Source organism: Coffea eugenioides, chromosome 7 (genome assembly GCF_003713205.1).
Source record: "Coffea eugenioides isolate CCC68of chromosome 7, Ceug_1.0, whole genome shotgun sequence".
Taxonomy (NCBI): Eukaryota; Viridiplantae; Streptophyta; class Magnoliopsida; order Gentianales; family Rubiaceae; genus Coffea; species Coffea eugenioides.
Window position 1 is genome coordinate 3,830,236 of NC_040041.1, and position 27,498 is coordinate 3,857,733.

Below are 27,498 nucleotides of genomic sequence, written 5' to 3' on the forward strand. Positions count from 1 at the left end.
ATATGTGAAACCAGACTCGAACCGCACCCCACGAGGAATACCCCCGAGGATTCACCGGCTGAGCTGACCCCGATGGGCTCTAATGACGTTAATTCCCGTGGCACAAATCGAACTAAGAAAGGTTTTTCCCCGTTTGGATTGTACTTTTTGTAGAAAAAAAAAAATTTAGGTTTCTGTGAGAATATTTCTTGTCATATTTTTTAATCATTTTTTATCTCATTTATTTCACGTTCTATAGAAAAAAATGATTATATATAATCATTTTTTCCCCAAAAACTTCCCAAAAAATGCAATCCAAACGGATTACGTTGCTTCTCCAATTGTTGGCAATTATCCAATTGAAGCTACGTCCAAAGTACCAAATTCCTATGAGAATTATTTTTGAATATCCACTTTTATCGTACTGTCGTTTTAATGAAAAAAAAAAAAAAGGAAGGGAAATGTGAGTGAAAGTTTAGGTGTCACGGGACAAAACTTAAGGAGTTCAGTTTAATACGACTTTAATTTTGATTCCTAGAATTGCCATCTTCGTCATGCCACCATAACAAGGTATTTTAAGAATGACTTGTTAGAGCAAGTCATTCTTTTTTTTGTACCTCAATTTTTTCCCCTTGAAAAAAGTTCAACAGGTTTGCTGTGGATTGATTTTGATACTATTCCTAAACCCTATCCATGTCTGTACCAAACGTAAAGCAGCATGGAAAACAAAATGCAGCCGGATAAAACATCAAAAATTTTCACAGAACAGTCTGAAATGTTAGCACTTAATGTGTCATTGTTTCTTTTTCTTTTTTTTTTTTTCTCTTTTTGATGCTTAATATGTCGCATTTTTGTAGCTCTCAGTTAATATGTATTACAAAATTTGGATCTAACAGCTTCTAGGAACAGATTGCCTAATGAGTCTGAAAGAGTTCAGTTGGTAGCCTAAGATTAGAAAGGGGAGAAAATAATTTGGCTTTGTATTACTTCTAGACTCCCGGTACAAAATTAAAAGAACTAAGCTCTTCGCACCCTAGCCTTTGTCCTATTCTATCCTTTAAAAGAAGAAAATACCCAAAAAAAAAAAAAGTGCAAACCATGTCCTACAATTTCAATTTACCTGGAAAGCTTTTCATCCTGCACTGATGCTAATACTTTACAGTAAATTCTACACCACTGATCACTCATCTCTCCCAATGGCAAGGCAACATCCCATAAGAACCTCCTTTTCACTGCGTCCTGTCCTGTTCCTGTTCTTCAGCTACAAAAACTTCTTCTCTATGGCAATCTGAATCAGGTGTAATAAGAGTCATGGACACCCAAAAGAGGATTCAAATTGGTTTCAGCATCATCCATGACCATCAATGGTTTGGACTTCATTCTTCTAGAACAGAATCTTGCAAGAACTTTCTTCCAACTCATGTCATAATATATGGTAAAGCTGTAGATAGAAGTAGTCCGTCGTGACAAACTCTTGATCAGCAACTGTTAAGGATCGTTCTTCTCACTCTTTGAGGGCCTAAATTGTTGAACAACTAAAACTGAACCACTGAGATCAAACTCTGGAGAGGCCAAGAAATCACCAACTGTACCAAGCTCAGGACACTCTTCCCAGTCACTCAATCCAATTGTTGGAGGTGATTGCGCTCGCCCACCCTTCCCTACTATAAACATTGCATACATGTCTGCCATGTCCCTTAAAGCTGATGCGGTTTCTGCACCATTTTCGACATACTTCTCTACATATCCTATTCGTCCAGATGTTACATACCTAATAATGTCGGATACCATAGAAATCATGAGTAATATAAAGCAACTCATCAGCATTATCTTGAAGTGATAACAATAAAGCAAACAGCAAAATCCCAATACATTATCCATGACCAGTGAAAAATTTTTCGTCATTTTTAATCGGGAACAAAACAGATAAGAAGATTCTTTTATACATGTAAGCATTTCTTGAAAACCAGACAAGACTTTCAACCGTGGAGGCAACATGAACAAAAAAATAGAACTATGCTCAACATCTATTCAATTGAAAGACATGCAAGTATCTGAAACGAAGCTGATGAACTTACTAAACCTCAGAATTTATTTCAAGTACCGACACAGGTGGAGAACAATTATGTTCATAAACAAACTGAAATTATGATTAGTCAAGAGAACAAAATCGATTAGTGAAGTAGAATAATAAACCAATATTTAGTCCGCTAAAATTACCAGGGATGTGAAGAGCAGCATTGTTATTAGTGCACCAGAATGAAGCTTAAGATTACCTATTGTAGAAGTCAGTCAAAACTCCTGCATCTGCATCATTCTCGCTATCTGGTATTGCCATCAAAATGTCTTTCTCCTTGGTATCAAAATTGACACCTACAAGTTCCCTTCTAGCAGGTGTTGGAAGAAATCTAATAATAGTGAGGTTTATATGATGATGCATGCCAAGACGTTTACTAAATCCCAGTGCCTCACGATCATCAGGACCACCAAAAAACAAAGTTGCAACATGCTGCAAAGATTCAGAGCCTGACACATGAGAGGCCCCAGCTGTCAGTCCTCGATCCACAAGAATGGCAACTGAGCACGGGGCATGGCGAAGAATTTTCTGATTCGTGGTCCTTAAGCCTTCCTTTCCACTCTCCAATTTTCCATCTATTCTCTGGTACTTGTGGAAGGGTAGGATAATGATAGATGCTCTTGTATCTTCAGCCCATTCGCACACATCTGAATACATGCTGACTAAAGGTGATACCACTTTAACTTGATGTATCATAATTCCTGTCTCAGCAGTAAATATATCTACTGCCTCATTAATTTCTACCACGTCATTACCCCCGTACTCATCATCATCACTAATCTCATCAATTTCTTTCTGGTGATACATCAAGTTGGTATTAGTTTTCTCAGGTAGCTCAATTAGGTGCATCAGGTGGGCAGCCACAGGAATGCTTTCGGAACTTTTTGATGCAGCAATTAGCCCTACCATGGTACCTACTGACCGAGGTCCATGAACACAGGTCAGTAGTCGTAGCTCAGAGTCCGGACTTTGTGATTCAAAAGCTATGTGCCTGTATCCTAGGATATCACTTTCTCTTCTTACCATAAATGTTATAATTAGTCCCCAGATCAATGAGTTGAGGACAATGGCTGATATCATCAAGTTGCAGAATAGAGGATTTGCCTTCTGCAAAAGAAAAAAAAAAAAAAGAAAGTTATCTCAAATTAGATAGTGGTTTTGGTCCCAACCAGACGGAGAAATATCTGAACACACTCTATCTGTTAAAGGAGAGGGTGGATGGTTCTTTATGCTTACAGGGAAGCAATAATGGCTCATGCGGTTTCTTTGAACCAGCTCTACTTATGTCTTTGGTGCAATCTAGCTTGATGAAAGCTTCAAGACAATCTTTACAAGCTATTAGCCATTAAGTTTATTTTACACCTTAAATACCTCCCTGTCTGGAGATAAACAAGGGACGACTGAAATTTATCACTAGTCATTAGTAGGGTCTATTGGTCTTTATGTATTGCAAGCATAGAGAAAAAAAGCCATTAGCTTTCCTAAAATACTAGTCAAAATCCGCTTGGATTTGTCAGATACAAATGCACTGTAATAGGAAATATGTGTTAAAAGAACAAAAGGAAGTATGTGTTAAAGGAACTTACTCTATCTTGAGCTGCAATACCTATTGTCAAGATGTCAACATGACCTTTCAAGTTCATCAGAAAAGCTATGAGGACTCCCTCATTCAAAGGAATCTTCAGGTGGGAGCAAGCAGCAAGTGTGCCAGTAATCTTGCCACCAAAGCTCAACAGTATTACCACAAAAACAACAAAGAATTTGGCTAAAGAGTCAATGGAAGTCAAATCAGCCCTGAAACCTGAGTAGCCAAAGTAAACTGGAAGTATAAAGTTATGAACTGCATAGGTGAGCTTGATCAACAATGTACGAGTGGCTTTGCCTCCTCTAGGAAACATTAGTCCAATGAGGAAACAAGCAACTATGCTACTGAATCCCATAGTTTCAAGCCCTGTGGCAGTAACAAAGACAATTGCCAACAGACAAAGTACTTCGGTGTTTCTCAGGTACTTCTGATTCCTATTCCTCCTGTTAAGCCATTTTGCTAGATGTGCATTGAGAATGATAACTGCTATAACAATGATGAAATATAGGATCCCTAGTAATACCCACCTCATGCCTGAATAATGCTTCCTACTCGCTGTAACTATAACCAACAATATCACTGCATAAAAGTCACCAAGCAAGGAAGAAGATATGGCCATTCGCCCAACATCTGATGTTGAAATCTTCAAATCAGCTGCTAATCGGACCACAATAGGAGAGGAAGTATTAGCTAAGACTACTGTGATAATTGTGCCCATAATTACTGCATGGTCATGGGAATCAGTCACATCATATATAAAGGAGGTCATAGCGATTGCAAAGAATGTACACATTAGGCAACTGCTACCAGCGATAATGCTCACAGGACGCAGGTTACGAATTAGATAAGGAAAATCCATCTCCAGCCCGATCAAGAACATGATAACTATTCTAGCTTGCATAGCCATTATTTCATAGTAGTCACCAGCAACAGAAGGAAAGAAGAATTCATTGACTTTAGGGATCATCGACAACCCTGAGGGACCTATCACAAACCCAGCCTGTCCAATGAAACCAAATGCAATGAACCTAGTGTAAGATATGAGTCTTATCAAATAATCCAAAAGGGGTTTCACTCAAATAAGGAAAGGAACAATTTAAACAGCACCTCATTCTTGGCACCTTGTTATCTAGAAGAAAAAATCATTATCTGACAAATTAGGTATCTCTCAGAAACAGAAAATCATAGGCACTTAATATCAAGTGACTATTATTCACAATCCGACCCGGTGCAGTAGCGCTTTAACTTTTTTAGTGGGATGCAGATGTACAAATTTAATCATTTTGATTTTTCGAAGTATCTTAAGAAGTGGAAAAGTTTACTTACTCTAATCAGATGTTCATGCCAATGAATTCTCTAAACGTTGTAAAAACATAGTAAATTAACAGCTCCAATAGTAAAACTGGCAAAAAAAGAAAAAGAAAAAGAAAATCCCATTAACATCGTTGTTTCTTGGATATCCAGTTCAGAGAAGAAACATGCAAAAGGTACACGTTACAACAATGTTCATGACAACAGCTACATTGTTTTTCTAGCACGAAATCAAAATCAACAAGCTCATTGTATCTCAAACTAGAAAATTTTTTGCCATTTCACCTAAATTTGGAGCTTAATTATACTGGCTTCTGTTAATTCCAACAGAAATGAACCAAAGCCGTGATCAAGATATGGCCTTTTTTCAGAATTAACTCTGCTAACAACAAAACTTCCCGGCCAATGCTTCAATCAGTCAATCACTAATGCTTTATAAACATTTTAACAATTCTCAATCAATTGAACTAAAAAATGCTGATTATATGCATTCATTCATAAAATAAATACGATGCCTATAGATGACATACTTACGAGAATTTGGGCAACCGGTCCTGGTTGGCCTAAAGGCTTGAGCAAAAGGTGAAAGAAGTGAGAGATAACAAGAATGCATGAAACCTGCATACTCATAGAAATAATGGGATTGACAGCAAATATGACCTGACAGGCCCCCGGCCGTGGATCACTCATTTTTCAACAAATATATATGAATTATGAGGGAGAAACTTTTGGGTTATGATCTATAAGGTAAACCATGAAGAACCAAGATCTAGTTATCTTTTGTAAAGGTGGTGATCAAATTAGTGTCTTGTAAGATGTTGGAGAAGGGCAGGGAGGATGTTGGGATGTTGGGATGGGAAAAAAAAATCTTTAGGATCCTCCCTGCTATTTGCCTCACTATTCTGTGAATTCTTGATGCTATGCTTTTTCTGAGACAATGGACACTGTCATAGGAATTGGACCAAAAGGAAAAGGAAGAGGCTGCTGACACAAGTTTCCAATAGCTTCTTCACACATGTTTCTTGGGGATGGAGGGCCGTGTATAGCGGGCAAATGGCCCTTCAATTTGATAACAGAAGTGTCTTACAACTCAAGTACTCTAATATCACTTCTTGCATAAAGTAGCTGGTTTTTGTAAAACACAACAAACTGATTTTTTTGTAGAATTAACGCAAGAAACATACGATGTCCGTGAACCTTTTTTTTTTTTTTGACATTTAAGGATAGACTACCCTGATAGAGTGTAAGTAAATACATACCTTCACAAATTATTTGTCGCCCTACATAAACATGTCAATTTCAACTGTATTGTAAGTTGTAACCATTGAATTTGATGCCCTTAGCATGTTACATGCTTACTAACATCTGTTAGAGGTAGAATTAGAGTAGCAGCTGTAATGATTAATTATTAGGTGTGACAACTGCTCAATTTACACCGATTCGAGTTGACTTATGTAGTTTACATTATCCAATATCAAAATGGCTTTGACAAAAATATATATATATATATATATATGTATATATCAAGATGGCTCATCTCATAGCTTAGTTTTTTTTTTTTTTTTCAGTTGGAGGGTATCCGGACCACACCCGACTAGTCCCACCAATCCGAGGAGAGCGGGCCCCACCGATCCTCGGGAAATTCCGCCAGGTTACCAAGTTCGGAATCGAACTCAAGCCGTCTCACACTAACGAGGGCTACACGACCGCCCGAGCAACCCGTCGAGGGCATCTCATAGCTTAGTTGGATGTAGATTTATATCTTGTAACTGTTCCGTCCATCTTGCTCATTTGTCATTTAATTAATGTAAAAGATGAAGAAAAATTCATAAAATTTCATAATCAAATATGATTATATTATATCCAACACATTATACGCATAATAATAATTATACGTTGTAAAGCATATTAATTCACATTTGCAAACCATTTGAATGCCTTTTATAACATCCAGAGCGGAAATTCCTCGTACCTAACAACTTTGGTGGACTTGATGTGTGAACAGAAGTGGCCAAAAATGTGAAACCACTTTTTAGATTCGATTTGATAATATAAAAAAGTGCTAAAATTGAATTTTTTCAGATATTCAGAAGTTTTGGGTGTTTGATAAATAAAAATTCATCTGCTGAACTTGTTAAGCGGTGCTGAATTTGTATGTATTTTTTTCAGCACAAGAATCGTAACTCAATGCTTAATTTTAATAAGAATCAACAGATTTACTTCAAATACCTTATTTTATCTATCAAATTTACCCTTATTTGTTAATTACGATCAAAATTCTTATCTAATTAAATGACTTGATATTTTCTATTTAAAATCCTTATATAATTAAATAACCTAATATTCTCTATTCAAAATCATTATCAAATTAAAATCCTTATCCAATTCTGGAATTTCTATTAAAAATATTAGATGTTATATGAATTGTTGGATTGTAATGTTTTCCATAATGTATTTCATCTTTTATATTAATTTGATTTAAAAATAAATGTTATTGGCTTCATATCTACCATTTTAAACTAATTAAATCATAGATTCTATTTCTTTTTTGGATGAAAAAAAGAAGGAAAAAATTATACAATTTAGCTTATTAAGCATTCAGTTATAAATATTTATCAAACAGCATAGATATCTTCAGCATTGAAATTTAGACATTCATATATTTCTTTTCTGTATTTAAAATTTAACAAATTAATTATTTCAATGTTCAGATTTCAAAATTTAGATTCAATCTTATCAAACGGAATAATAATCAACTATTTCTCATTTGTACACACTGTTAAAGAAAACAAAAACAAGTACACGCTATTAAGAAAACAAAAACCGGTTAATCATCGATTAACTTATTAAATGCCTGGTAATCTCCTTCTGTCCGTCCCCATGGGTCGTCGCATTTATGAGTATTGCAGCCATTTTTTCTGCAAGACCCCTCCAGTCTCTTCTTCTCCTTCCTCCTACTAAACCGAGTTAAATTAATTCCCAAGTTTGAATTTGATTCTCTGAAATTTTCACCATTATTTAATCAGAGGTTGAAGAAAATGACAATGTTTTGAATGCGAGGGAGATAATAATGGCTGTACCATGCGGTGGTTCCCTCCGCGACACATGGGATCGTTTCTTCGACCGGTGCTCTCGGTTTTTTCCCTGTCTTTCCGATCCTGGTAATAAGATACTTTGAAATTATTATGGGTTTTTCTTATTGGGTTTAGTCGAAGCTGAATTTAGTAGTGATTTTGAGACTTTTTTTTGGGGTATCTTCTGGGGTGGAAAAAACTAGCTCGAAGATCTGCTTTGTGTTTGAAGGTGGCGTTGGTGGTGCTGCACTTGATCTATGTTAGCATTCTTTTTATTTTCGACAAAGATTTCATTGAGAAGACCAAGCAACAACCTTGGTAAGCTTCTTGTTATGGATTTATGTTAGTCTGCTTACTTAATTTTGTTTTTGTTGCTCAGTTGTTTCAGTATTTAGTTATTCTGAGAAATTGGACGAATGAAATTCTAAAAGTCGTGGAAGCTGAAAAAAATCTGAAAAAGTTACGCAAGAATAGGAGATAAAATGGGAGAAGGAAGAGATTGGTTGGGTACACGCTGGAAAAACAAGAGTTTCAATTTTGTGGTTTCAGTATGGTGAGACTGTATTCCGAATTGCGTTTTTGGCCAGTGGCAGAATGTGGAACTGCAAGGAAGTTTATCATCTCTGTTCTTCAATTTTGTTAGGCTAATATGGGTGGAGCTTCAGGCTTGCTCGGTGGTGCATTTAGTATCTATTTAGGCATAGCCCTATTGCCTATTACAGGCTAAAATGAGGAGTATCTTGGAGGTTATTAGAAGGGCTTTAAGTTGTCTAACCTCAAGTACCAGAAGAAGACATTATTTATGATGATTGGTTCACGTGCTGCGTTACGTGTTTGCTTGTTGTACTGTTAAGTAGTTAACTGATATGATCTCAGTTATATCCTCTTCAAATTTGATGCAGGTATACTGCAATATATTTGTCATTATTGGTGGCTACACTGGCTCAATATTTCCTCACCTCTAATACTTCTCCAGGGTATTTTTTTCATCAACTATGAGCTTTTGATCCACCAGAACTTGTGCTCAACTGTCATTCTTAGCTTTCTTTCTTACTGGAAATTTCTTTTAAAATACAGTTATGTTCTTGAAGCAATGAGGGTCGTTAACGAGACTGATGCTTTAGTAAGGAGAAAATCAGTGGCTTCAAAGTAAAACACCGTTCCTTTGATTCTAAACGTATGGGAGAAATTTAGAGATTGGAGAATAATTTTATATTGCTTTTTTATTGGTTTATGGAAGTACTATGAGTTTCTAGAATTCATCTTAGTATGCATTCTGCTTCTCTAATTGCTGTCTGTTTTGCCTTTTTTTGATGTTTCAATGATCAAGCAAAGACAACCTGCTTCAAGCAACAATGGCAGTTTAGTTATTACTGTGGATGCGGACCAGCTCGGAAGAAACCTTTTAGGGAGTAATGCAACATCTTGGACAAAAGTAGTGATGGATATGTATCCTCCTGGAACCTCAGTTAGGTAGGAAAGCTTCGTGTTATTGGCTGCTAATACTTTTATCTTGCAGATTTTCCACTTCGTTAGTTCCCCATGTCTTTGATTAAGAAAGAGAGACAGGGAGGTTGTAAGTTGGAATAAGTGCTAGACCACCTCTTCCAATTGTGACTTTCATTTTAATAGTTATTTTGTCTAACTTTGATCCCGTCTTCCTTTCATTTTAGAATTTTTTGTTTATTTATTTATTTGTTTCCCCTTTACCCCTTCTTTTTGGTGGTTTTGGGGTGTTTGTGGCGGATGGAATTGCTGTCAAAAGCCACACCAATTTCCCAACTGATTGTTGTTTTTTACTTTTTCAGAACCTGGACTTGCTCCTACTGCAATGTTGTGCAGGTAGATTGTTTTAGATTTTCTCTGACTTTCTAATTCGGAATATAGCTTATCTTAAGATTATAGGTTGCTGGAGTGTCCATCGGTTGGCGAAAGTTGTACGTTGGTCATTTGATAGCTGTTGATGTTTCCTGCTGCTTCTCTGTTGGCAAATGTTGATGGAGCATGAATATAAACTGATATGACATTGCAAGGAGAGAAAATTGGTCACATAGTCAAATATTATTTTTTTTTTCATTTTACTCAATTTCATGCGATTAACCTCCAAAATCAAAAGCATTCTGATGCCATTAGAATCTGATTATTTAGATTGACTTTGCCTTTGGACATTTTGTCCTAGACTGGTAAAATTTCTCTAGAACATGCTTGCTCCTTTTAGCAAAGCCAATGCAGCCTCTCTCTCTCTCTGTGTGTTGTCTGTGTCTCTGAGAGAGAGAGAGAGAGAGGAGGCTGCATTGGCTTTGCTGACATTCCCAGCTGTACTTTGCAAAGATACAGCTCGTAGTATAGCTTTGGTAATTGATAAATCCAATCGCATTTCTGTTATGCATTCATATTAACTGAGAGATGAGGAGTCACAATTGTTCACTTGCTTTTCTGACTTAAAAAATTTGTTGTCATCTCCTTCTCATGGTTGGGTTAGTTGAAAGTCAGGATGGTGGTACAGTTGTGTTATTAGTAGGTTGTATTTTTATTTTATTTTTGTTTACTTATTATTATTATTTTTTTTTGGTGCTCTGAAGTTGTTACCTTTAGATATCCAACAAATAGTTTTAGCTTGACAGTGGATATTAATCGATTTTTCCAACTTCTGTACTGATTCTTGTAGTTGATGTGGTATGAAGTTACAACTGATGCGAGAAATCATCGCAGTCTCACACTTTGCCGCTATTTTTTTTCCTTCTCTGTAAGCCAATGGCTTCAGGATCCATGTTGATTAATCTTTAGATGGCTTTCAACAAATTTATTATATAAAATTTGGTTTAGTTAGCTAACTACAATGTACTAACTGTTAGGATTCTGCTAACTTTGATGCTTGGGCTGCAAAAATCAATTCTTGAGAACCTTTTATGGCAAATCCTCATGGTTGTTTATTTTTTGCAATGGTTAGTCCCATGAAATTTGTAGTGCCTGATCTCTTTCTGATTGTAAAACTCTTGTAGCCCCCACGAGCAAAGCATTGCCATGATTGCGACAAATGTGTGCTTCAGTTTGATCATCATTGTGTCTGGCTGGGGACATGCATAGGACAGAATAATCACTGTCGGTTTTGGTAAGTGTTCATTCTCTTTGTTACTTCTCTAGCTTCTTCTGTTGCTTATCCTGATAAATTTTGCTTGTTTGTTTTACCAGGTGGTACATTTGTGAGGAGACAGCATTGTGCCTTTGGACCGGTATCTTATACATTTCATATCTCAAATCAAATATAACAAAGGCATGGTAAGAATCTGTCTAATGTGCTTCATACATCACTATGAATATTAATATATTTTTTCTTGTTTCTTATTTCTCTGTGTCTCTGTTTATTTGTTTATTATGTATGTTTCCTGTTTAAATTTGGGTCGGGGTTTTGTGTAGAGGAGGTTGTTTGATGTGCCATGGTGAAAATTCTTTTGACTTCCTTGTAAATGATAATGGCTTCTTTCAGGTGGGTCGATGTTATTATGATTTTGCTGTTGGCTACTTTATTTGTTTCGCTTATCTTCCTGGTTCTCCTCCTCCTGTTTCATAGGTAAGTGCTCTAATTTCTTTAGGATCAACAGTTCCTTGCATATTTATGCAATTTGTGGGTGCAATCTGTCTTCTTTAGGTGGAACATGCGAAATTAACGTCTGTGTAAAAGATTGTCTGGTTGTTCCTGTCACATGCTTATTGGGATGTTGAAAGTGTTGATCCCACTTTGAAATGGATCTACCATTTTCTTTTTTGAAAGTGCTGCTATTTTTTTGTCTAGTTAACATAGTGAAGAAACCTTAGCCTCTTCTGGTAAGGACTATCTGAAACATGGTGATGTAAGTTGGAACTTCTTATGGCTAATTAAAGTAAGCGTACCTTAACATCAAAATTCTGTTACCACTATATATGAGGCATTGTTATACTCTTATGGTGTGTAAATATTTTCAGAATATGTGATGAAGTACAGCTTTTGGAAAATCAAATTCTGAATTTTTTAAGGTGGAAGTTGAGGTTAACAATTGAATTCAATGGACAATTAACTATTTCCCTGAAACTTTGTTTGTTGAACATGTTGCAAATATTGACACATTGACAACGCGAACCAAACCTGATAGTTATTTTTGGAATTGCCTGAATAAGTATCTTTGCCTTCATCTGCATTGTCTAAAAGGAAGTTCATTTTGAAAGGCTGCACTTTGTATGAGCTTTGGGAGCTTGGGTGAATTTGGATAGGCGTTAGGTTCATCACATGCTTGTGCGGTGGTGTAATCAAGTGTAGTTTAGTTATCTAAGGTCCTGCTCCAAAACGTTCTTGGCATTGTGCATCTAAATTTTTCCTTATTTCCTTCAGATTAATGAATTGTGAAAATATTCTTGTCTTCTGAAACAGCTATCTCATTATGACAAATCAAACAACCTACGAACTTGTAAGGCGAAGGCGCATTCCTTACCTGAGGTCAGTTGGACGCTTCTGTATGCTTTTTAGTTTGGACAACACTTTGTACCATCTGCCTTCCTATGCAATCAGATTGATAGTTGTTCTTTATAGCATGACTATACATCTGCATCGAGTCAGTTCTGGTTGACCTGAAACACTACTATGTTGAGCTGCAGGGGAATTCCTGAAAGAGTTTATCCATTTAGTCAAGGAGTATGCAGAAATTTGTACAACTTCTGTTTAGCCCGAAGCACGTATTACAAGATGGAGCGTTTGCCAACAGCACAGGAACTGGAGGAGAAGGCAAGGCCTTATACATGCTTGGATGCATTAACTTGTCGATGTTGTTGATGATTACTTGGCGTTGGGCCTTTAGTTTTCATTGTATACTTTTCCGTGTTGCAAAGAATGGTCATCATTTTACAGTATGTCCTGCATTTGTTTATTCAACGCTGGAGATGGTGAAGTCAATTTACCAGTTTTGCTGGACCAAAACAAAATGTATTTTTCTTTTTTTCCATATGCAAACTCGTCTCATTCTTATTCTTGGCTCCTTATTTCAAAGAGTTTTCTTGAATATTTGCTGATCGAGAGTCGAGACGCAGAGGGTTTTGAAAGCATGGAACTCAAGTTGATCATAACAAAAAGAAAAATCATCAGACGGGCATCAAATTTCTCAAAGTAATTTCATTTCCTTTGAAATTCCCATTCCTTACAAGCTTTGATTAATTTCAGCAACTACGTCAGAGCTGTATACTCTACTGTGTAGCGGCTGGTCTATCCAACCTATCTAATTCTACAAAACTCAATTGGAAAGGATAAAAATGTAAGCAAAACTCAATTCAACCGGGCAAGAAAGCCAAGGGAAAAAATGCTGTGCAACATGTGAATATACAATATGGCTGAAGCGTGTAAGCATCACTTCCCGCCAGTCTTCCACTTTTTGGTAAAGAGAGTTACAGTTTTGGTGGGACTACGACTTCCTATCTCTGCTGGTCGTAGCATAGAGATAGGAGCTTGATGTTGCTTCTGATATTCCTTGTCATCCGTCAAGTGTTTCATCTCAAAGCTTCCCCTAGCAAGACCTCTGACAACCTGATGTATTACGCGTTAGAGAACAAAGGCAGGCATGCATATCTCAAAAATTTACAAAAGGAAACTGGATCCATGACAAGTATAATCAAAGATCAGATTTTGGATTTAGAATGCCAGTTTTTAACCAACATTCATCGTTTTTTATCTTCCGGCTGCAAAAAACTAACAAGTGCGAGTTGGTCCGTTTACTGCAAGAAACTAACCATGTATATTTGTTCGATCAACTGTTAAACTAGGTTTATTTAAGATCCTTTACTCACATAACAAACCCCCAAAAAAAACAGAAGAGGGAAAGGTAAAAATGTCCTGTTGAGCAGGAAAGTAGAAATACAGGCTAGTAGAGGATGATTGGCTTACCTTTAGAAGAATCCAGACCTTGAGAGAACTACTCAAGACTGCAAGCTTTGTCCTCTTTCCTGAAGTTAGATAATTACACATGTATCGATCAACTCTAAGAATAAATCTTGGCCATGAATTTGGTTTTTCAGGGTCTGCCTTCAGTTCCATCATTGACTGAGTATACGGACAAAAATTAGATATGCCAATAACAACAGAAAGATCACATAAATGGTAAACCAATGGAAAACATGATTTGGCAGGATTGTAGTGATAGAATTTATAATCTAAAGAAGTTAGCTCCCATGTTCTGACCATCAGAAGCAGAGTGTATCTCCAAGGACAATACGTAGTGAAGAGACTCCATAAGGTCCAGACTTACAGACTTCAATTCAACCGGTTGCCAAAAAATTAATATTTAGAAGTAATCCCCCACAATTTTATAATTTATGAACCAACCCAATACTGTCCAACCAAAAACACAGTCAGGCTACGCTCCGTGCCTAAATCTCTGATCGCTTCCTGTTTCTCCCTCCAACTCAGTTTCCACCATCAGCTTAAAGTTTATCAAAGCCTCAAGAGTCAAGACTTCAGTTTCCACCACATAAGTGGTGGCTTAGCCACACCCAACAATTCAAGCAACACAGATTTTCAATTTGGTACTACTATATTAGCTTTTTCTCCTGTATAAATTTGTTCAACTTTCAATAACTCCAATGGAAGACGAGTAAAAATTTAAAGCCCAGTAATAAACATACCAAATTTTGTATAAGCTCACTAAAAGTTCAAGTGGAAGACTCAATTCAGGTGGAGAAGGGAGATGCAGAGAATTAAGATAAGAGGGAGATTTTGTTTGATAATATGGATTTCAGCATAAAAGTTTAATGGGCATACTGTTTGCAGGAGGAGAATGGAAGGAGGTGCGGAGTGCTTTAGCCATGGCGCTGAAGAGAAGAAAGACGGGGGTGGTAGCAGGGGTGAGATTGGAGGTTTGGGAGAGGTGAGGAAGATGAGACAGTTAAGAAGGTACTGATTAACTGGAGAAGTCGGTAGCCCATTTGTCTTGAGAATAAATGAATAATTGTACAGATGAGACAGATCTGTAACTTGAATTAAAGTTACAGTTTGTAATTTAATCGTTTTTCCTATCTACAAATATTACCACTAACAGCTTTTCCTATATTATTATTCTGAATGCAGTAGGTTCTAAGGCGGCATAATATTTACTGATCACGGTATCCCCCCTTCCCCTTCCCCTTCCCCTTCCCCACAAGCCAAAAAGTAGGAGGAGAAAAGAAAAGAGAATGGTCTTACCAGCAGCCGGCAGATTTCACGTTCAACTTTAGAGAATGAAGTCTCTAAAGCTTCCACTCTACCAGTGCCACAACAGCATGTGCATGGTTCACTGATCATAAAAGTCACACTAGGTCTAACCTGAACACAGCAAATGTAAAAATGATAAATTAGGACTTAATCCTAATGAATAACTGATGTAGCAAATGCTTGCTCTTCATCAGTGAAAGAGAACCAAAAAGTTAATAAAATCAGAAAGAGAAAAGAAAATCTAAGTGGTCAACTCACCCTCTTGCGAGTGATCTCCATAAGCCCGTGCCTTGACAACTCAGAAACTTTGACCATCGATCTATCTCTCTCGACAGCCTTTTTAACTTCTTCATACACCAATCTTTTATTTGCTAGAAGTACAAGATAGGAGGTCAGCGCACATATTCACGTATATATTTTGATAACTGTAATGAAGCGAAAAAACTGGCAAAGACATTCGCATTATGATCTTCAGCTTGTATTACATCACGTAAATATTATATCTTTTACTGTAGAGATAGCTTTCAACCATAGGACTGTAAGAAAAGAGAATTGTAATGGAAAAACGATTATATCCACTTGCAGGTTCAAGATACCACTTTCATAGGAGAGTCCAAGTCACAAGAAGATTTACCAATTAAATTAGGCCACAAATTTATTCCAAGTACTAATTTACAGCTGTCGAACAAGTGTTTTCTGTCAGTAAATTAGATAAGATCCATATCATCTACAAATAATTATGTTCACAACATTCACTTTCTTTTTCCATCAACAATTAGGTCCTCCCCCCCCCCCCCCCCCCCAAAAAAAATAAAAAAATCCCCCAGCAACCTTGATTTCTCCACCTCAACCACCAACAACACTAAAGAAACAGAAGAGGTGTTGGCAGGAGGGAAGGAAAAAGCTTAATATATGTTGTCCGTACTTGTTAATTGTTGCAATCCACCTTGAGATTTGATTATCCAATCAATGATCTATGAAGCAATTTTAATCTGTCCTTCAAAGCTGCTTTCTTTGCAGTTAAATATCATGTTCTACAAAGATGCTGCAGATTAATAATAAATAGCTTAAAGACTTACAATCATCTTGCATGTCAATGAAATCAACGACAATAATGCCACCAATGTCTCTCAGCCTCAATTCCCTAGCAATCTGTAATAAATGAAATGCTCAGTTTAGTTATGAAGAACTAAACAGACCATCTAGTGATAGTAAAGCATGGTGGCTATGTCACACATAACCTAAATCAGAAGAGTACTACCAGCATAGCCCATATTTTGGCGACAGCACCACATCATGGAGGCAACCTTAGACTAAACCTTTATCAAAAACAATCATGGACACTATAATAAGGCAATACAATATGGATTTCATTCAGGACCTTAGCCATGCACTTCAGTGAATGAGGTCAAAGTGGTTGATTAAAACTTCAGCTAACACATGAAAAGTACTGTCCTTTCCTGTAGCATCTTACTGATCAATCTAGTTCTTCACACAAAGTATTCAGTTTGAATAAATAGCACTTTTTTTTCTTCTTCTCTCCCCAACTTGGCACTTCTTGCCTAATATGGTACAAAAGCCATTTTTATCAGAAACAGAATGGGCAAGAAACTAAAAGTCTTCTATCCTTGTTGCTATTGTTGCTACATAGGCAAGTCAACCTTAGTTCGCTCATAATTTTCCTGCATTCAAGTTTTTCCATCAAGAATTGTGTCCATCAACCCTTCTTAGCTATGTCCAAAATTTGGGCCGTTATCTATACCAGACATCCTTTTGCAGTGAAAAAAACATCTAAAAGATAAAAAGCTTTGGAAGTTAGCTCTAGCAGTTCATTTTCCCTATTCAGTGCTCAATAAGCAGGTAGAGATGTAAAATGTAGTCCCCTAGCTAGTGAAAACTGGGTAAACAATTGTTTTTTCTTGCAGATATGACAAAATCCTTGAAAGAAGATCATATAAAAACTTCATAAGTCTGCAAGACAAACAAATTGCAAGATTCACATTATGTAGGGAAAGAAAAAGAAAATATTAAATTGATGAAGATACTTTACATGCACATAAGAGCAAGAGCTAGGAAAAGAAAATGTATTTCAAACACCCTCTCCAGCATATGAAGCATAAGTAGATGTTGAAGTAAAAAGAAAAATTAGTTTCTGTACTTGTTTGGCAGCTGCGAGGTTGACATCAAGAATAGCTTTTTCTTGGGAAGTCCCATGACCAAGCATACAATGCCCCCCATTCACATCAATGGACACTAATGCCTCAGTTTGTTCAATCACTAGATAACCTCCATTATCAAGTGGAACCCTGGAACCATGGGATTTTATTAGCACAATGTGGAAGAACATCATATTCATATCTGAGACTAAGTCAATGGCAAAAGAATATGCAATAAAATAATTAGAAGAGACCAGGAAACACAAATTCTTATTCCCAGAAATGGTGTAAAAGAGAAGTAATGATAAGACCTATCTACCTCCCTTCACCCCCATACCCAAAAGGTTGATTAGTATAAAAGGTTTAATCCTTTCCGGGTTGATTAGTCACCAAAAAAGAAAAGGTTTAATATAAAAAAGAAATAATCCTTTCCGGGTTGATTAGTCACTAAAAAATAAATCATTTGATCCCAAGTGGAAGATCCTTATCAGAAAAGCACGTTCAACAAGGTATGATAGACTTAGAAACGTCATCAAAAATAAGGAAAGTAAAACATCCAAGGGAATGCAAGTAAACTAAAATAAGCTCACAAAAACCAAGTTCTCTTTGCAAGATTCAAACTTATCAAGCCTAATGTCAAACAGTTGCTGCTTCAACTCTTATCTTCAATAAGAACCAAAAGGTGAAACGCAAGATTCAAGTTCTTTGAATGCTTATTCTTTTGACTGACAGCAGTAAAATAGTTTAGAAGCAAATTCTGTAACCTGATAGATATGCAGTTCAACAGGTGCAAGCCCCTGTCAGAAAACCTAGCATGTGAAATCAGCTTATAATACAGCAACGATGCCCCCCAGTAAAGATTTTCATAACTGTCCACTCAACATAAAGACATCAGCTCTCGTTTTTCTTATACATCAACCTATTTGGTCTCCATAGACCATGATCACCAACATCATTCTTCCTTCTCCAGTGTTTGCTGATTCAATCATTAAGGAATTGTAAGGTTTAAATTGTGTTTTTAATTCTATACAGCAAAACTATCTTGACAAACAGACTTCTGTTTCACTTGTATGGAAACATGATGTTTATTAGTCATATGTCTCCATAGAGAATGATTGTATTACGTTAGTCGTTGCATAAGTCAGATACAGCAAGTTTTTTGATGACATATTATCAACTTAAAATTTACTTTTGTATTACAGCTAAAAAGCCAATGACATGTATTTTGACACAATAACATACTAAAAAGTATCTGCATTGTTAATAGGAGGTTTTCCCACCTTTTACTCAAGATGTTATCTATTTCTTCCTCAAGTTTATATTCATCAAAAAGTGGAGAACTTTTGCTGTATAACTCAACTCTGTCACAAAGATTAGGAGCTATTTCCTGGAGATAGTTTGTAACCTGCATAATGAAACTAGAAAAGTGAACCTCAGTAATTGGATGTAGATAAAAGTATATTGATCAGAAGAACAGTATCACATGATCTCCCAAAAGCTATTCACTAAGAAGCACAATGCGAAATTAAATATTCATTCTCCAAAAGATGAGGACATGCAGCCAAGTTGCAACATTGTAACATGCTGTTCCTGAATATGTTATGCCGTATCATTGGGATTCACATGCAAAATATTACATGGGAACATATTCAAAAGCTAATCAATTCCACTTTCAGACTGATCCCAGTGACAGCATGAACAACCTCAATCAACGTCTAGTAACATTATTTCCTTTCTACTTCCACCTATTTGTACAAATTGTTAAACCATGAGCCCTCATCATTTGTCTGTACTTTCTAGATTTGTGAAGAAACATTTAGGTCCCTTTACATCAAGCTGTCTTAACTCACATACTGTGGTATCTGAGGCAAGGGAGCAGAAATTTGAATTCATTAAATCAGACAACCTATACTATATGGTAAGGAAGTTACATCACAAACTATCCATTCCCTGGACAAATGTCATACCTCATGATATGTCCTTGGAGAATCAACTATCATGCTCTCCACCTGAAACATGTCAAAAAGAGTAAACAAAAAGATCACTTATTCCAGAGATCATGAGTGCCGGCAATCAGATCTCCCGACCTACTAAAATAAACCACTTGAACTACAATAAACGACAGCTAGGAATGAGCTCACCTTCTCACTGAAGTAGTCCTGGACAACTGAGAGCGTTTGACCCATTGCCCGATGCAACAGAATTGGCACTGCTCCATCTACACCTTCGTCTGCAGCAAGGGCAGCAGACTTAGCATGTTCAACTATACTCTTCCAGGTTGAAAGCAAGCCCTCTAAATCCTTCTGTAATTCCTCTAGTGAACGACCAGCGGCAACAGTCCTTACAGTAAGACCAAATCCTGGAGGCTGCAGAGTTTTTGCCATGACTCTCAATCGTGTTCGCTCAACACCAGAAATTTTCTTTGAAATTCCAATTGTATTGCAGCGAGCAATCAAGATCTGCAAGAGAACAATGACAGATCAATAAACTAGACGTTTTGCACAAATTGAGCATGAAGCACAAAACCAATATATAAATAAATAAACATATATTTGGAATACCCAGAATCTGCTTCTTAGCTTTGGATAAGCAGTCAGTGTGGGGCCTTTGGTACCCAATCCTTCTTTGACAACTTGTACAATTATCTTTGTGCCCTTTTGTACCTGAGTCCACTTGGTTCCATCCGGACTTTCAACTTTACAATGATCAGCTTTTTGGTCTATAGTTGCACCTGGTGTTTGGTAGCCATTTCCACTTAATTTCTCCAAATACCTCTCAGAATTAACTTCAAAAGCATCACCAGCACTACCATTACAGTTTTCCTTCAGGACTTGCAGAATCTCGCCATCCTCATCATTTTCATGCTCCCCAATGTCATCATCCATGAACTCTTCTGAATCAACCTCGCTTTCGTCATCCTCAACAAAGTCAATTTCTTCAATTTCATCAGAAATGGTTTTGTTATCAGGAACACCTGCATTCTCTCCAAGCCCGGCAACAACAGATCCATTTACATTTTTGTCCTTTCTTTGATGGCAAAATGGAGGAACTATAAATGGTTCTCTCTTTGGCTTTATATCCATAAGAGAGGGTCGTGGACCACCAATATTTACAAATGCACCACCCATGTGGGGAACCAGTTTTGTGACTACTCCTAGATATACACTATCACACTGCACATTATTTTTTACAGGTTCCAGCAACAACTCAACCAATTTCCCATTTTCCAACACAGCAATTCTTTGCATGGTGCATATAGAAGAGTTAATCAATATCATTGTGGTAACTGAATCCTCCTCAGAGATCACAGGGTCTTCATCATCAGCAAGGAGCTTCTCTGGAATTTGTCCATGTTCATCAACAATACATGGTGGAGTTTCCCTATCTTCTGAACACTCTTCATTTTCAGGGAAATTGCTAACTGTTTTGACATCAGAACTACAAGAGTGAAATGTTTGGAGCAGCCAGGGCTCCTCAATGGGTTGGTCAACCTCATAAAATGTTCCATTAGGATTAAAGCTTTCATTTGCTGGACTAACAGTGCCCTCAGCATTAGGATAAAAGTTCTTTTTTGTGGATTGAGACAAGAGCTCCGAACCTATAGTTTCACAATTAAGGTCCTGTCTTATCTCACTTTCACTCCTCGGAACACCTGCAGCATCTGAATCCACAAAAGGATAAGAAAGTTGAGAAGACAACCAAGGTTCCTCTATAAACTCATAATCAACTGAAAAATTTTCTCTAAAGTCTGGAGACTTTCTGGATATAGTTTTAATGGCCTTGCAGAAAAACTTATGATCTTGAAGCTCTTGATGCGAGACTGAGGAATCACTTCTCAAACATTTCATAGTGTTGCATTTATCTGTCAAAGCACTGAAAGCATTTGAGTGTTCAGCAACATATTTCACAGAGTGCGTCAATAAGAAAGCCATTGTTTGAAATAGTACCTCTAGTTGGAAGGCATAGAGGGAGCCAACTTTCCATGACACTCGACCTAATTACATGTGCTTGTGGCTTTCTGCTACGACATCGAGCTAATGAGTTCTCCACTAGAACTTTTCTGATACGTTTATTAGGTGAATACAGTGAAATGGAGAAGATAAGTTCAGGTTTCCAGAGGATATCACATGAAGTCCACATTTCTCCTTTCATCAAGCAATTACAAGTACTGTTTCCGACCCTGGGTATCTGCTATAACCAAGACAGTAACATGCTTATGAGCACAACGTATTACCGGACTAACACAGTAAGGAAGGCAGTGTCTTTAATGAAAATTTTCCAACTGAAAAGTACTCTTCAAGGGGTTAAAAAATTGCTATAGTTTTAATATCAAAACAAGAATTTTCCAATATATATAATCACCCTTGACAGAAATGATGGATTCTATTGACTTTGTTCAATAGATGACTAATCAATTAATCATAATAGTTCTGAAAAATGAAGAAAAAAGTACCTTCCTTGTACTATACAGGCCACTGCAATCTGCAGAAGACAAGAGAATAACCATCTCCAAATGTTGACCATGAGCTGAAACGACTTTTCCGAGCCAAAGTATGTCAATTGATCCTTTGGAAATAACTCGGTCTCTTGAGAAATCATAATGAAGTTCATTAATCATCCATCACCACTGAGGATAGCAAGTTTTCTGGGGGGAAATGAAGAATATCAATCTGAGTCTGCAAAACATCCACTCTTGTGAAAATACTAGTACAGTAGCTTATGCAATGTTGTTTTAAAGCCTAGAAAAGCTGCCGCTAAATAACCCCCTTACTCAAGCAGATAAGCTCTATGCATTACAGTTTATTCTAAAACCAGCAAGAGCGCAGTTGATTAGAGCAAACTTTCTGGCACCAAACAAAGTATAAGCGCAGCCCCACATCTATTTAAATGCGGTAACTTCAACTTATGCATACAACACAATCTTAATAAATAGCATTATGGCGCAAAAAAGCAAGAAATCATCAAAGTTAGAAACTTCGTGACTTAATTTCAGCGTTATGCCCTGGAAAATCCAAACAAGCACATAGCAATCGAAGAAAATAAACCACTGACCAAAAACAACAAACAACATATAACCCTATAAAGGCACTCATTATTGAAAACCCAGAAGCCTATTCCTTCAAGAAACATGAATACATGCTAAAAATAGCAGCTTGTCAAATAATTCAGTACAAGACTAGAGTTTCACGCCAGCCAATACAAATAGATGGTTGGCTGGCTTTGCATGGAAAAACAACCTGCTGATAATCCAAGAATATTAAGCTGGAACGAAGGAGAAGACCAAGGATTTTTTATGGAGTTTTATCAGCTTTTGTCCAAAGGGGTACTACTAAGTACTAATTCGCACTCAACTGCAGGGAGCTATGGAAACGGCTAGCTCCATTTATACGACCGCGAAGATAAGGCAGAGATGGAGATGGGGTACATATGTATTTTAGATCAGAATGCGTGGACAAAACGGTCTTTCCATTCCATTGTTTTTCCTCTCTTGGACCTATTTCATACTAAAAAAATTTACGTTTGAAAAAAAAAAGGGTTCTACGTTTGCTTTTCCATTTTTAATCTGCACTTTTTCCTTTCTTTTATTTTCCGTTCAAGCTCTAAACTATTCGATCAGATCACTATTCGGAATGTTTGCTCTTTTTTTTTTTTTTATGTCACTCTCCCATTCAATGATGAAATGATTCTAAACGTAAAATGTTTCCAAAATTTTTCTTCAGGATGTGATAAATCTACTAAAGTTAGGGTAGGATTGCATTTTACTAGTTGATATGCTTTTATCATTTCATGAAAATAAAACATTTTGAAAAAATTTTGAAATATTTCCTTGACATATTTTTTAATTATCTTATTTCACAAATCACATATAATTACAGTATATTTTTCTATAAAACTCTTAAAAATTGCAATTTCAGACCGGTTGAATTATTTTGCTCCCAATTAATATTGTAATTTTTTAACGGATATGTCTTTTCTTTTCTATTCTTTTTTTCCGATTTGAAGTTATAGTGACACAATATTTTAATTGTACAACTAGGAAAAATTATCCATGATTAATTTACTGGATGACATTAGAGAAGGAAAACTACAAAAGTGACGGCTAATTTTATTCTTTAATGCATTATATTAGTATATCCATTAGAATGGACGAGTGAGTACAAAATGTTGCAAATATAGTAGCAGCAGCTATTCTTTAAACTTCATACTACGATCTACTATAACCTCTGTAATGAATTGACTACAACATACCCCAAAAATAGAAGCAGATAAATCCAGCCTTGTATCAACCATAACTATCTAAGACTTGCGGTATTTGAGAGCTTCAAAACGTGCAGCAAGAGTATCATAGTCTGGTAATCTAGGGTGAACTCGAGGAAATGAATCCTGTTTCCCTTGCATTCCAGGTGCCTGTGGTGCAGGCCTGTGAGGTGGCTGGTTCATTCCTTGTCCAGGTTTCTCCATCTCAATTTCCTCATCAACATCTGATTCATCAAATTTGACATCTGACTTTGCAGGAGGGACAGTGTAGCTGTGCCTTCTAAGATTTAAAGGTGGTTCTTCCACGTCAATTTCTTCGTCGCAATCTGAGTCATCAAATTTGATATCAGAACGAGCAGATGGAACATTATAGCTATGCCTTCGATAAACCTTTGGTGTGTCGAAATTGTTATGTTCAGCACTTGAGGAATGAGAATTTTCAGAACTCCGCCGCTTGATGCTCTTCTGGACCTTGTATTCATCACCCATCATTTCATCATCTTGGGCCATGTCATGAGGCATATAAATGCCAGTAGAATTGGACCTCACAGAACTGAATTTATTCATGTTTGCGCCATTCTTACCGTTGTGAAAACCAGATGCATGCGTCTCTTTACCAACCAGATAGGCAGCAGCTTCTGCAGCAGCAATTGCTTCCGTCGCAGACTTAGCAGCAGCTTCAGCAGCTGATGCTGAGTCTTGAAAATGCAAGGTTTTGCTTTCTCCAACACCTGGATGCCTTTTTTGTTTCATATTTTTCAAATTGTATGTAGGGAATACATATTAGCCAAAGTTGATATAAATTAAACAGAAAAAAAAAATGTTGACTAGATTTTTCACACTGGCAATGCCACATAAAGGATAAGAAGTTTGACATGTCAATTTAGCAATTATGCGGCAGACAAATGTTTATTATCTTCCCATGTCTACACCTGACGGACTTATCAGGAATAGGCATACATGCCCAATGAAAAACAAGAAACCCGAAGTCATAGAAGCCAGTCTCTGACACATCAAATTTACAAGGAAATCTGGTATTTCTGTTGCTTCTACACGTTTCTTTTTTACCCGAAATGATATCATAATCAGTATGTTGGTGCCTTACTTGCTGGTCAGAGGGGGTTCTGGTGCCACTGAATGATTCATGACTGGCTTGACAGGTAAGCTGGAAGCACTTGCAAAAGTAGTTGGTCCTTCCTGGTAAAATGGGAGAGCAAAGCTTGATAAAAGGGCAAATAGAAATTCTTTTAGCTTGAAATAAACTTGGACAGAGTAAGAGAGAAAAAGAGCCAGAAACATACTATACGCTCTTCTGGAGGCTTGAGCAGCTCCATCTCAGATTCTGTTGTATCCCAATCAACCTGGTATTCCTTTGCTATCTCTTTCATAACTTTCAATTTTACTTCACCAGATGGTGTTCTAACAGAAAGCTTTTCAATAAGCTGGCAAAGAAAGCAAGATTTCAATTTTTCCTTTCCCATTTAGAGCTCACAAAGGGAAAAGAACTTGGCATTCTTCAATATGAATTTGTAATGTAGTCTGTCTAACATGTGCTAAGAAGATAAACAGTAAAGACAGTATACGATCATTTCCAACCAAAGAAGTATGAATGCACTGGAAAACAAGTTAATTAGAAAGCAAACTTCCATGAAAAAACAACTTAATTACCATCCGGTTCACTCCAGCATTGGGTCGTAGATCAGTAGCTGCAGATACAAAATCTTTTCCATATTTTTTCTCAAAAACATCCCGAATAGCCAAGAGTTCTGGAATCTCTGAGCAACGAGGGCCAGCAAAGATCAAACTTGATATCCCTTCTTTCAGGTCAGCAGGGCAATCCCTGAAATAAATGCAGGCAAGCACTAAAAGTCTTCTTTAACTCGATCATTTGTACTTTTTTCAGTAATATGAAAAGGTAAATTTCCTACAAACCTTCGCTTTGCAATAATCTGAAGTCGGGCCACAATGAGTTCACAGAAAAGCTCAATGAACTCATTTGCAGCCATAATGTTCTGTTCTCTTATTACATGTTCAACCTGAAACGGTGAAAAAGAGTGTGTTAAGGACTAGTTAGAGCTTATTACGTAGTCTCATCAGAGTCCTTCAGTTTAACTTAAATTAACAAGTACGAAAAAATATAGCCAAAAAGCTATATATATTAAGATTCACTCTTTTCCCTTCTCTTGTTCACACTCACATCCACACAAGTAGTCAAGGACTTTTTTTTTTTTTTGTTTTTTGGAGGAAAAGAGGGGGGGGGGGGGGGGTGTTTAAATTTCGAGTAAGACTATCACAATTATTGTAAATAACCCTTCACATACTCATCCCAATGAAGCACGAACTACTCCTAATTTAGAATCATACTAATGAGACAACAAGACAAAGTCATCCAACAAAATCCAACCTATACCTTCAATAGATAACTACTTAACTGAAATCACAAACTAAAACTAAGTTTATACTCTTTCACAACGAAACCCAAGTTTATGACTAAAATAACAGAACCAGAAAAGGAAAAAATGGAATCAATTAGCCAAGAAACGAACTTTTCCAGGGTTCCATATGAAATAATTAAATATCCAAAAAATTGAACAAAGAAAGGGATATCATGGGGGTTCAAGAAGCTTTCAGCAAAGAAAAGAAGAAGGTGATTAGGGAAAATTACCCTGACTCGAGCAGTAGCATCCTGTTTTTTCTCAAGCAGCATAGCTATGTCTCTCCTCATTTGCCTAATCACCACCTCCCTCTTATTCCTCAGTAGCTTTATTCTTGCCACCGCCATCTTCGCCATCGTCTTGCTATCCCATTAATAAAACGCAAATGTATGTACCAAAAAAAAAATTAGAAACCTTAGAATTGGGGGACGCACAACTACTAACAGAAGCCAACATGGGTTCTACAAGGAAAAAAAAAGTGAAATTTTAAAGATCAAAACCCATTTGAGAGAAAAAAAAAATTACATAAAAAGAAAAGAAAAGAAAAAACGAGGCTTTTCTATTAGGAAAAAAAATAGAAATTTAGGAATGATAGCACACCTGAAAGTGCACAACTATAAACAAAGAAAAGATGGGTATTTAAGGGGAAAAAGGAAGAAAATTTAGAAAATAAAGACCCATTTGGCAATGCAAAGCTATTAGCAGAAACTAACATGGGTTTGGCAACAAAAAGATTGGAAATTTTGCAAATTATAAAACTATATACCATTTGGAGGAGTTGAAACGTCTGCCGAAGAGAGAAAGCCCGATCTTCATGGCCTTCTTGCACTGTTCAGTCGCTGCGCCTGCAATAGTCATTGCTCCACCACTGTGTGACTGCGTGCTGTGGCCTCTGCGTGTGTGTCAGTCTGAGCAAGTATGGACTATGAAGTAAGCCAGGAGAGGAGATGTTGGCACGCAAGTATAACGGTCGTCTAATAGGGAAACAGATTAAAAATATAAATATAATTGTGAATGGGTTAGTGACGTGGCGTTCAGTGGTGGGCCCAACGACAAAAGAGTGAGCCACCGACTAGATTAATTTTCCATCTTCCGGCGCGAGCCAGGGTACGTCCAAGGAGCCGTTAACTGATTTGACGGCCGGCAAAGGGTCAATGCCTTAATGTGGATGTAACTCGGACCTTTTAGGATCCAATGCAAAATGATAGAAAAAATTTCTAATTTTTACTTTGCCTTTTGTTTTGGCTTTTGGGAACTAGTATAGTGGGATAAGATTCATTTGCTTGACTTCACATTTGTACATGCATTTCTTCTTTTGTATTTTTTTTTTTCAATTAGAGTATCACAACCTTTCATCCAAACTAATTTTCTAAAATTGTATACAATCTTGTTCCAAAAATATACAGCGAGGTAACA

At 36.9% G+C, this 27,498-nt stretch overlaps 4 protein-coding genes across 7 annotated transcripts; 1 reads left to right on the top strand and 3 right to left on the bottom strand.

Annotated features, from left to right (window-relative positions):
- Positions 1-987: 987 nt before the first annotated feature.
- On the bottom strand, positions 988-5,642 carry LOC113777988 (cation/H(+) antiporter 2-like). The gene is made up of 4 exons (XM_027323224.1): positions 5,487-5,642; positions 3,643-4,641; positions 2,256-3,160; positions 988-1,750 (listed from the first exon to the last, which is right to left on the bottom strand). The coding sequence occupies exons 1-4, from the start codon at positions 5,640-5,642 to the stop codon at positions 1,468-1,470; spliced, it is 2,343 nt and encodes a 780-aa protein (XP_027179025.1). The 3' UTR covers positions 988-1,467.
- A 2,203-nt stretch (positions 5,643-7,845) lies between these two features.
- Positions 7,846-13,036, top strand: LOC113778792 (protein S-acyltransferase 10). The gene is made up of 11 exons (XM_027324293.1): positions 7,846-8,113; positions 8,230-8,344; positions 8,929-9,003; positions 9,104-9,175; positions 9,362-9,499; positions 9,835-9,868; positions 11,029-11,138; positions 11,219-11,305; positions 11,514-11,597; positions 12,432-12,497; positions 12,656-13,036. Exons 1-11 carry the CDS (start codon positions 8,023-8,025, stop codon positions 12,828-12,830), a joined length of 1,047 nt encoding a protein of 348 aa, XP_027180094.1. The 5' UTR covers positions 7,846-8,022; the 3' UTR covers positions 12,831-13,036.
- A 106-nt stretch (positions 13,037-13,142) lies between these two features.
- Positions 13,143-22,750, bottom strand: LOC113778063 (ribonuclease E/G-like protein, chloroplastic). Of its 4 annotated transcripts, none has more exons than XM_027323322.1 (13): positions 22,627-22,749; positions 21,843-22,034; positions 21,337-21,577; positions 19,951-21,251; positions 19,531-19,848; positions 19,357-19,398; positions 18,670-18,794; positions 17,392-17,539; positions 16,313-16,385; positions 15,492-15,604; positions 15,225-15,344; positions 13,932-14,087; positions 13,143-13,574 (listed from the first exon to the last, which is right to left on the bottom strand). In XM_027323322.1, the coding sequence occupies exons 2-13, from the start codon at positions 22,005-22,007 to the stop codon at positions 13,398-13,400; spliced, it is 2,979 nt and encodes a 992-aa protein (XP_027179123.1). In that variant the 5' UTR covers positions 22,008-22,034; positions 22,627-22,749; the 3' UTR covers positions 13,143-13,397. The 4 variants fall into 4 exon arrangements, with proteins under 4 accessions (XP_027179123.1, XP_027179122.1, XP_027179125.1 ...); XM_027323321.1 differs by having other exon boundaries at positions 21,843-22,065; XM_027323323.1 differs by having other exon boundaries at positions 13,515-13,574; positions 13,932-13,990; positions 21,843-22,065; positions 22,627-22,750.
- Positions 22,751-23,503: 753 nt separating this feature from the next.
- Positions 23,504-27,028, bottom strand: LOC113778167 (IST1-like protein). Its single transcript, XM_027323465.1, has 7 exons — positions 26,849-27,028; positions 26,313-26,445; positions 25,580-25,683; positions 25,316-25,487; positions 24,949-25,089; positions 24,753-24,844; positions 23,504-24,386 (listed from the first exon to the last, which is right to left on the bottom strand). The coding sequence occupies exons 1-7, from the start codon at positions 26,938-26,940 to the stop codon at positions 23,687-23,689; spliced, it is 1,434 nt and encodes a 477-aa protein (XP_027179266.1). The 5' UTR covers positions 26,941-27,028; the 3' UTR covers positions 23,504-23,686.
- Between the last annotated feature and the right edge of the window lie 470 nt (positions 27,029-27,498).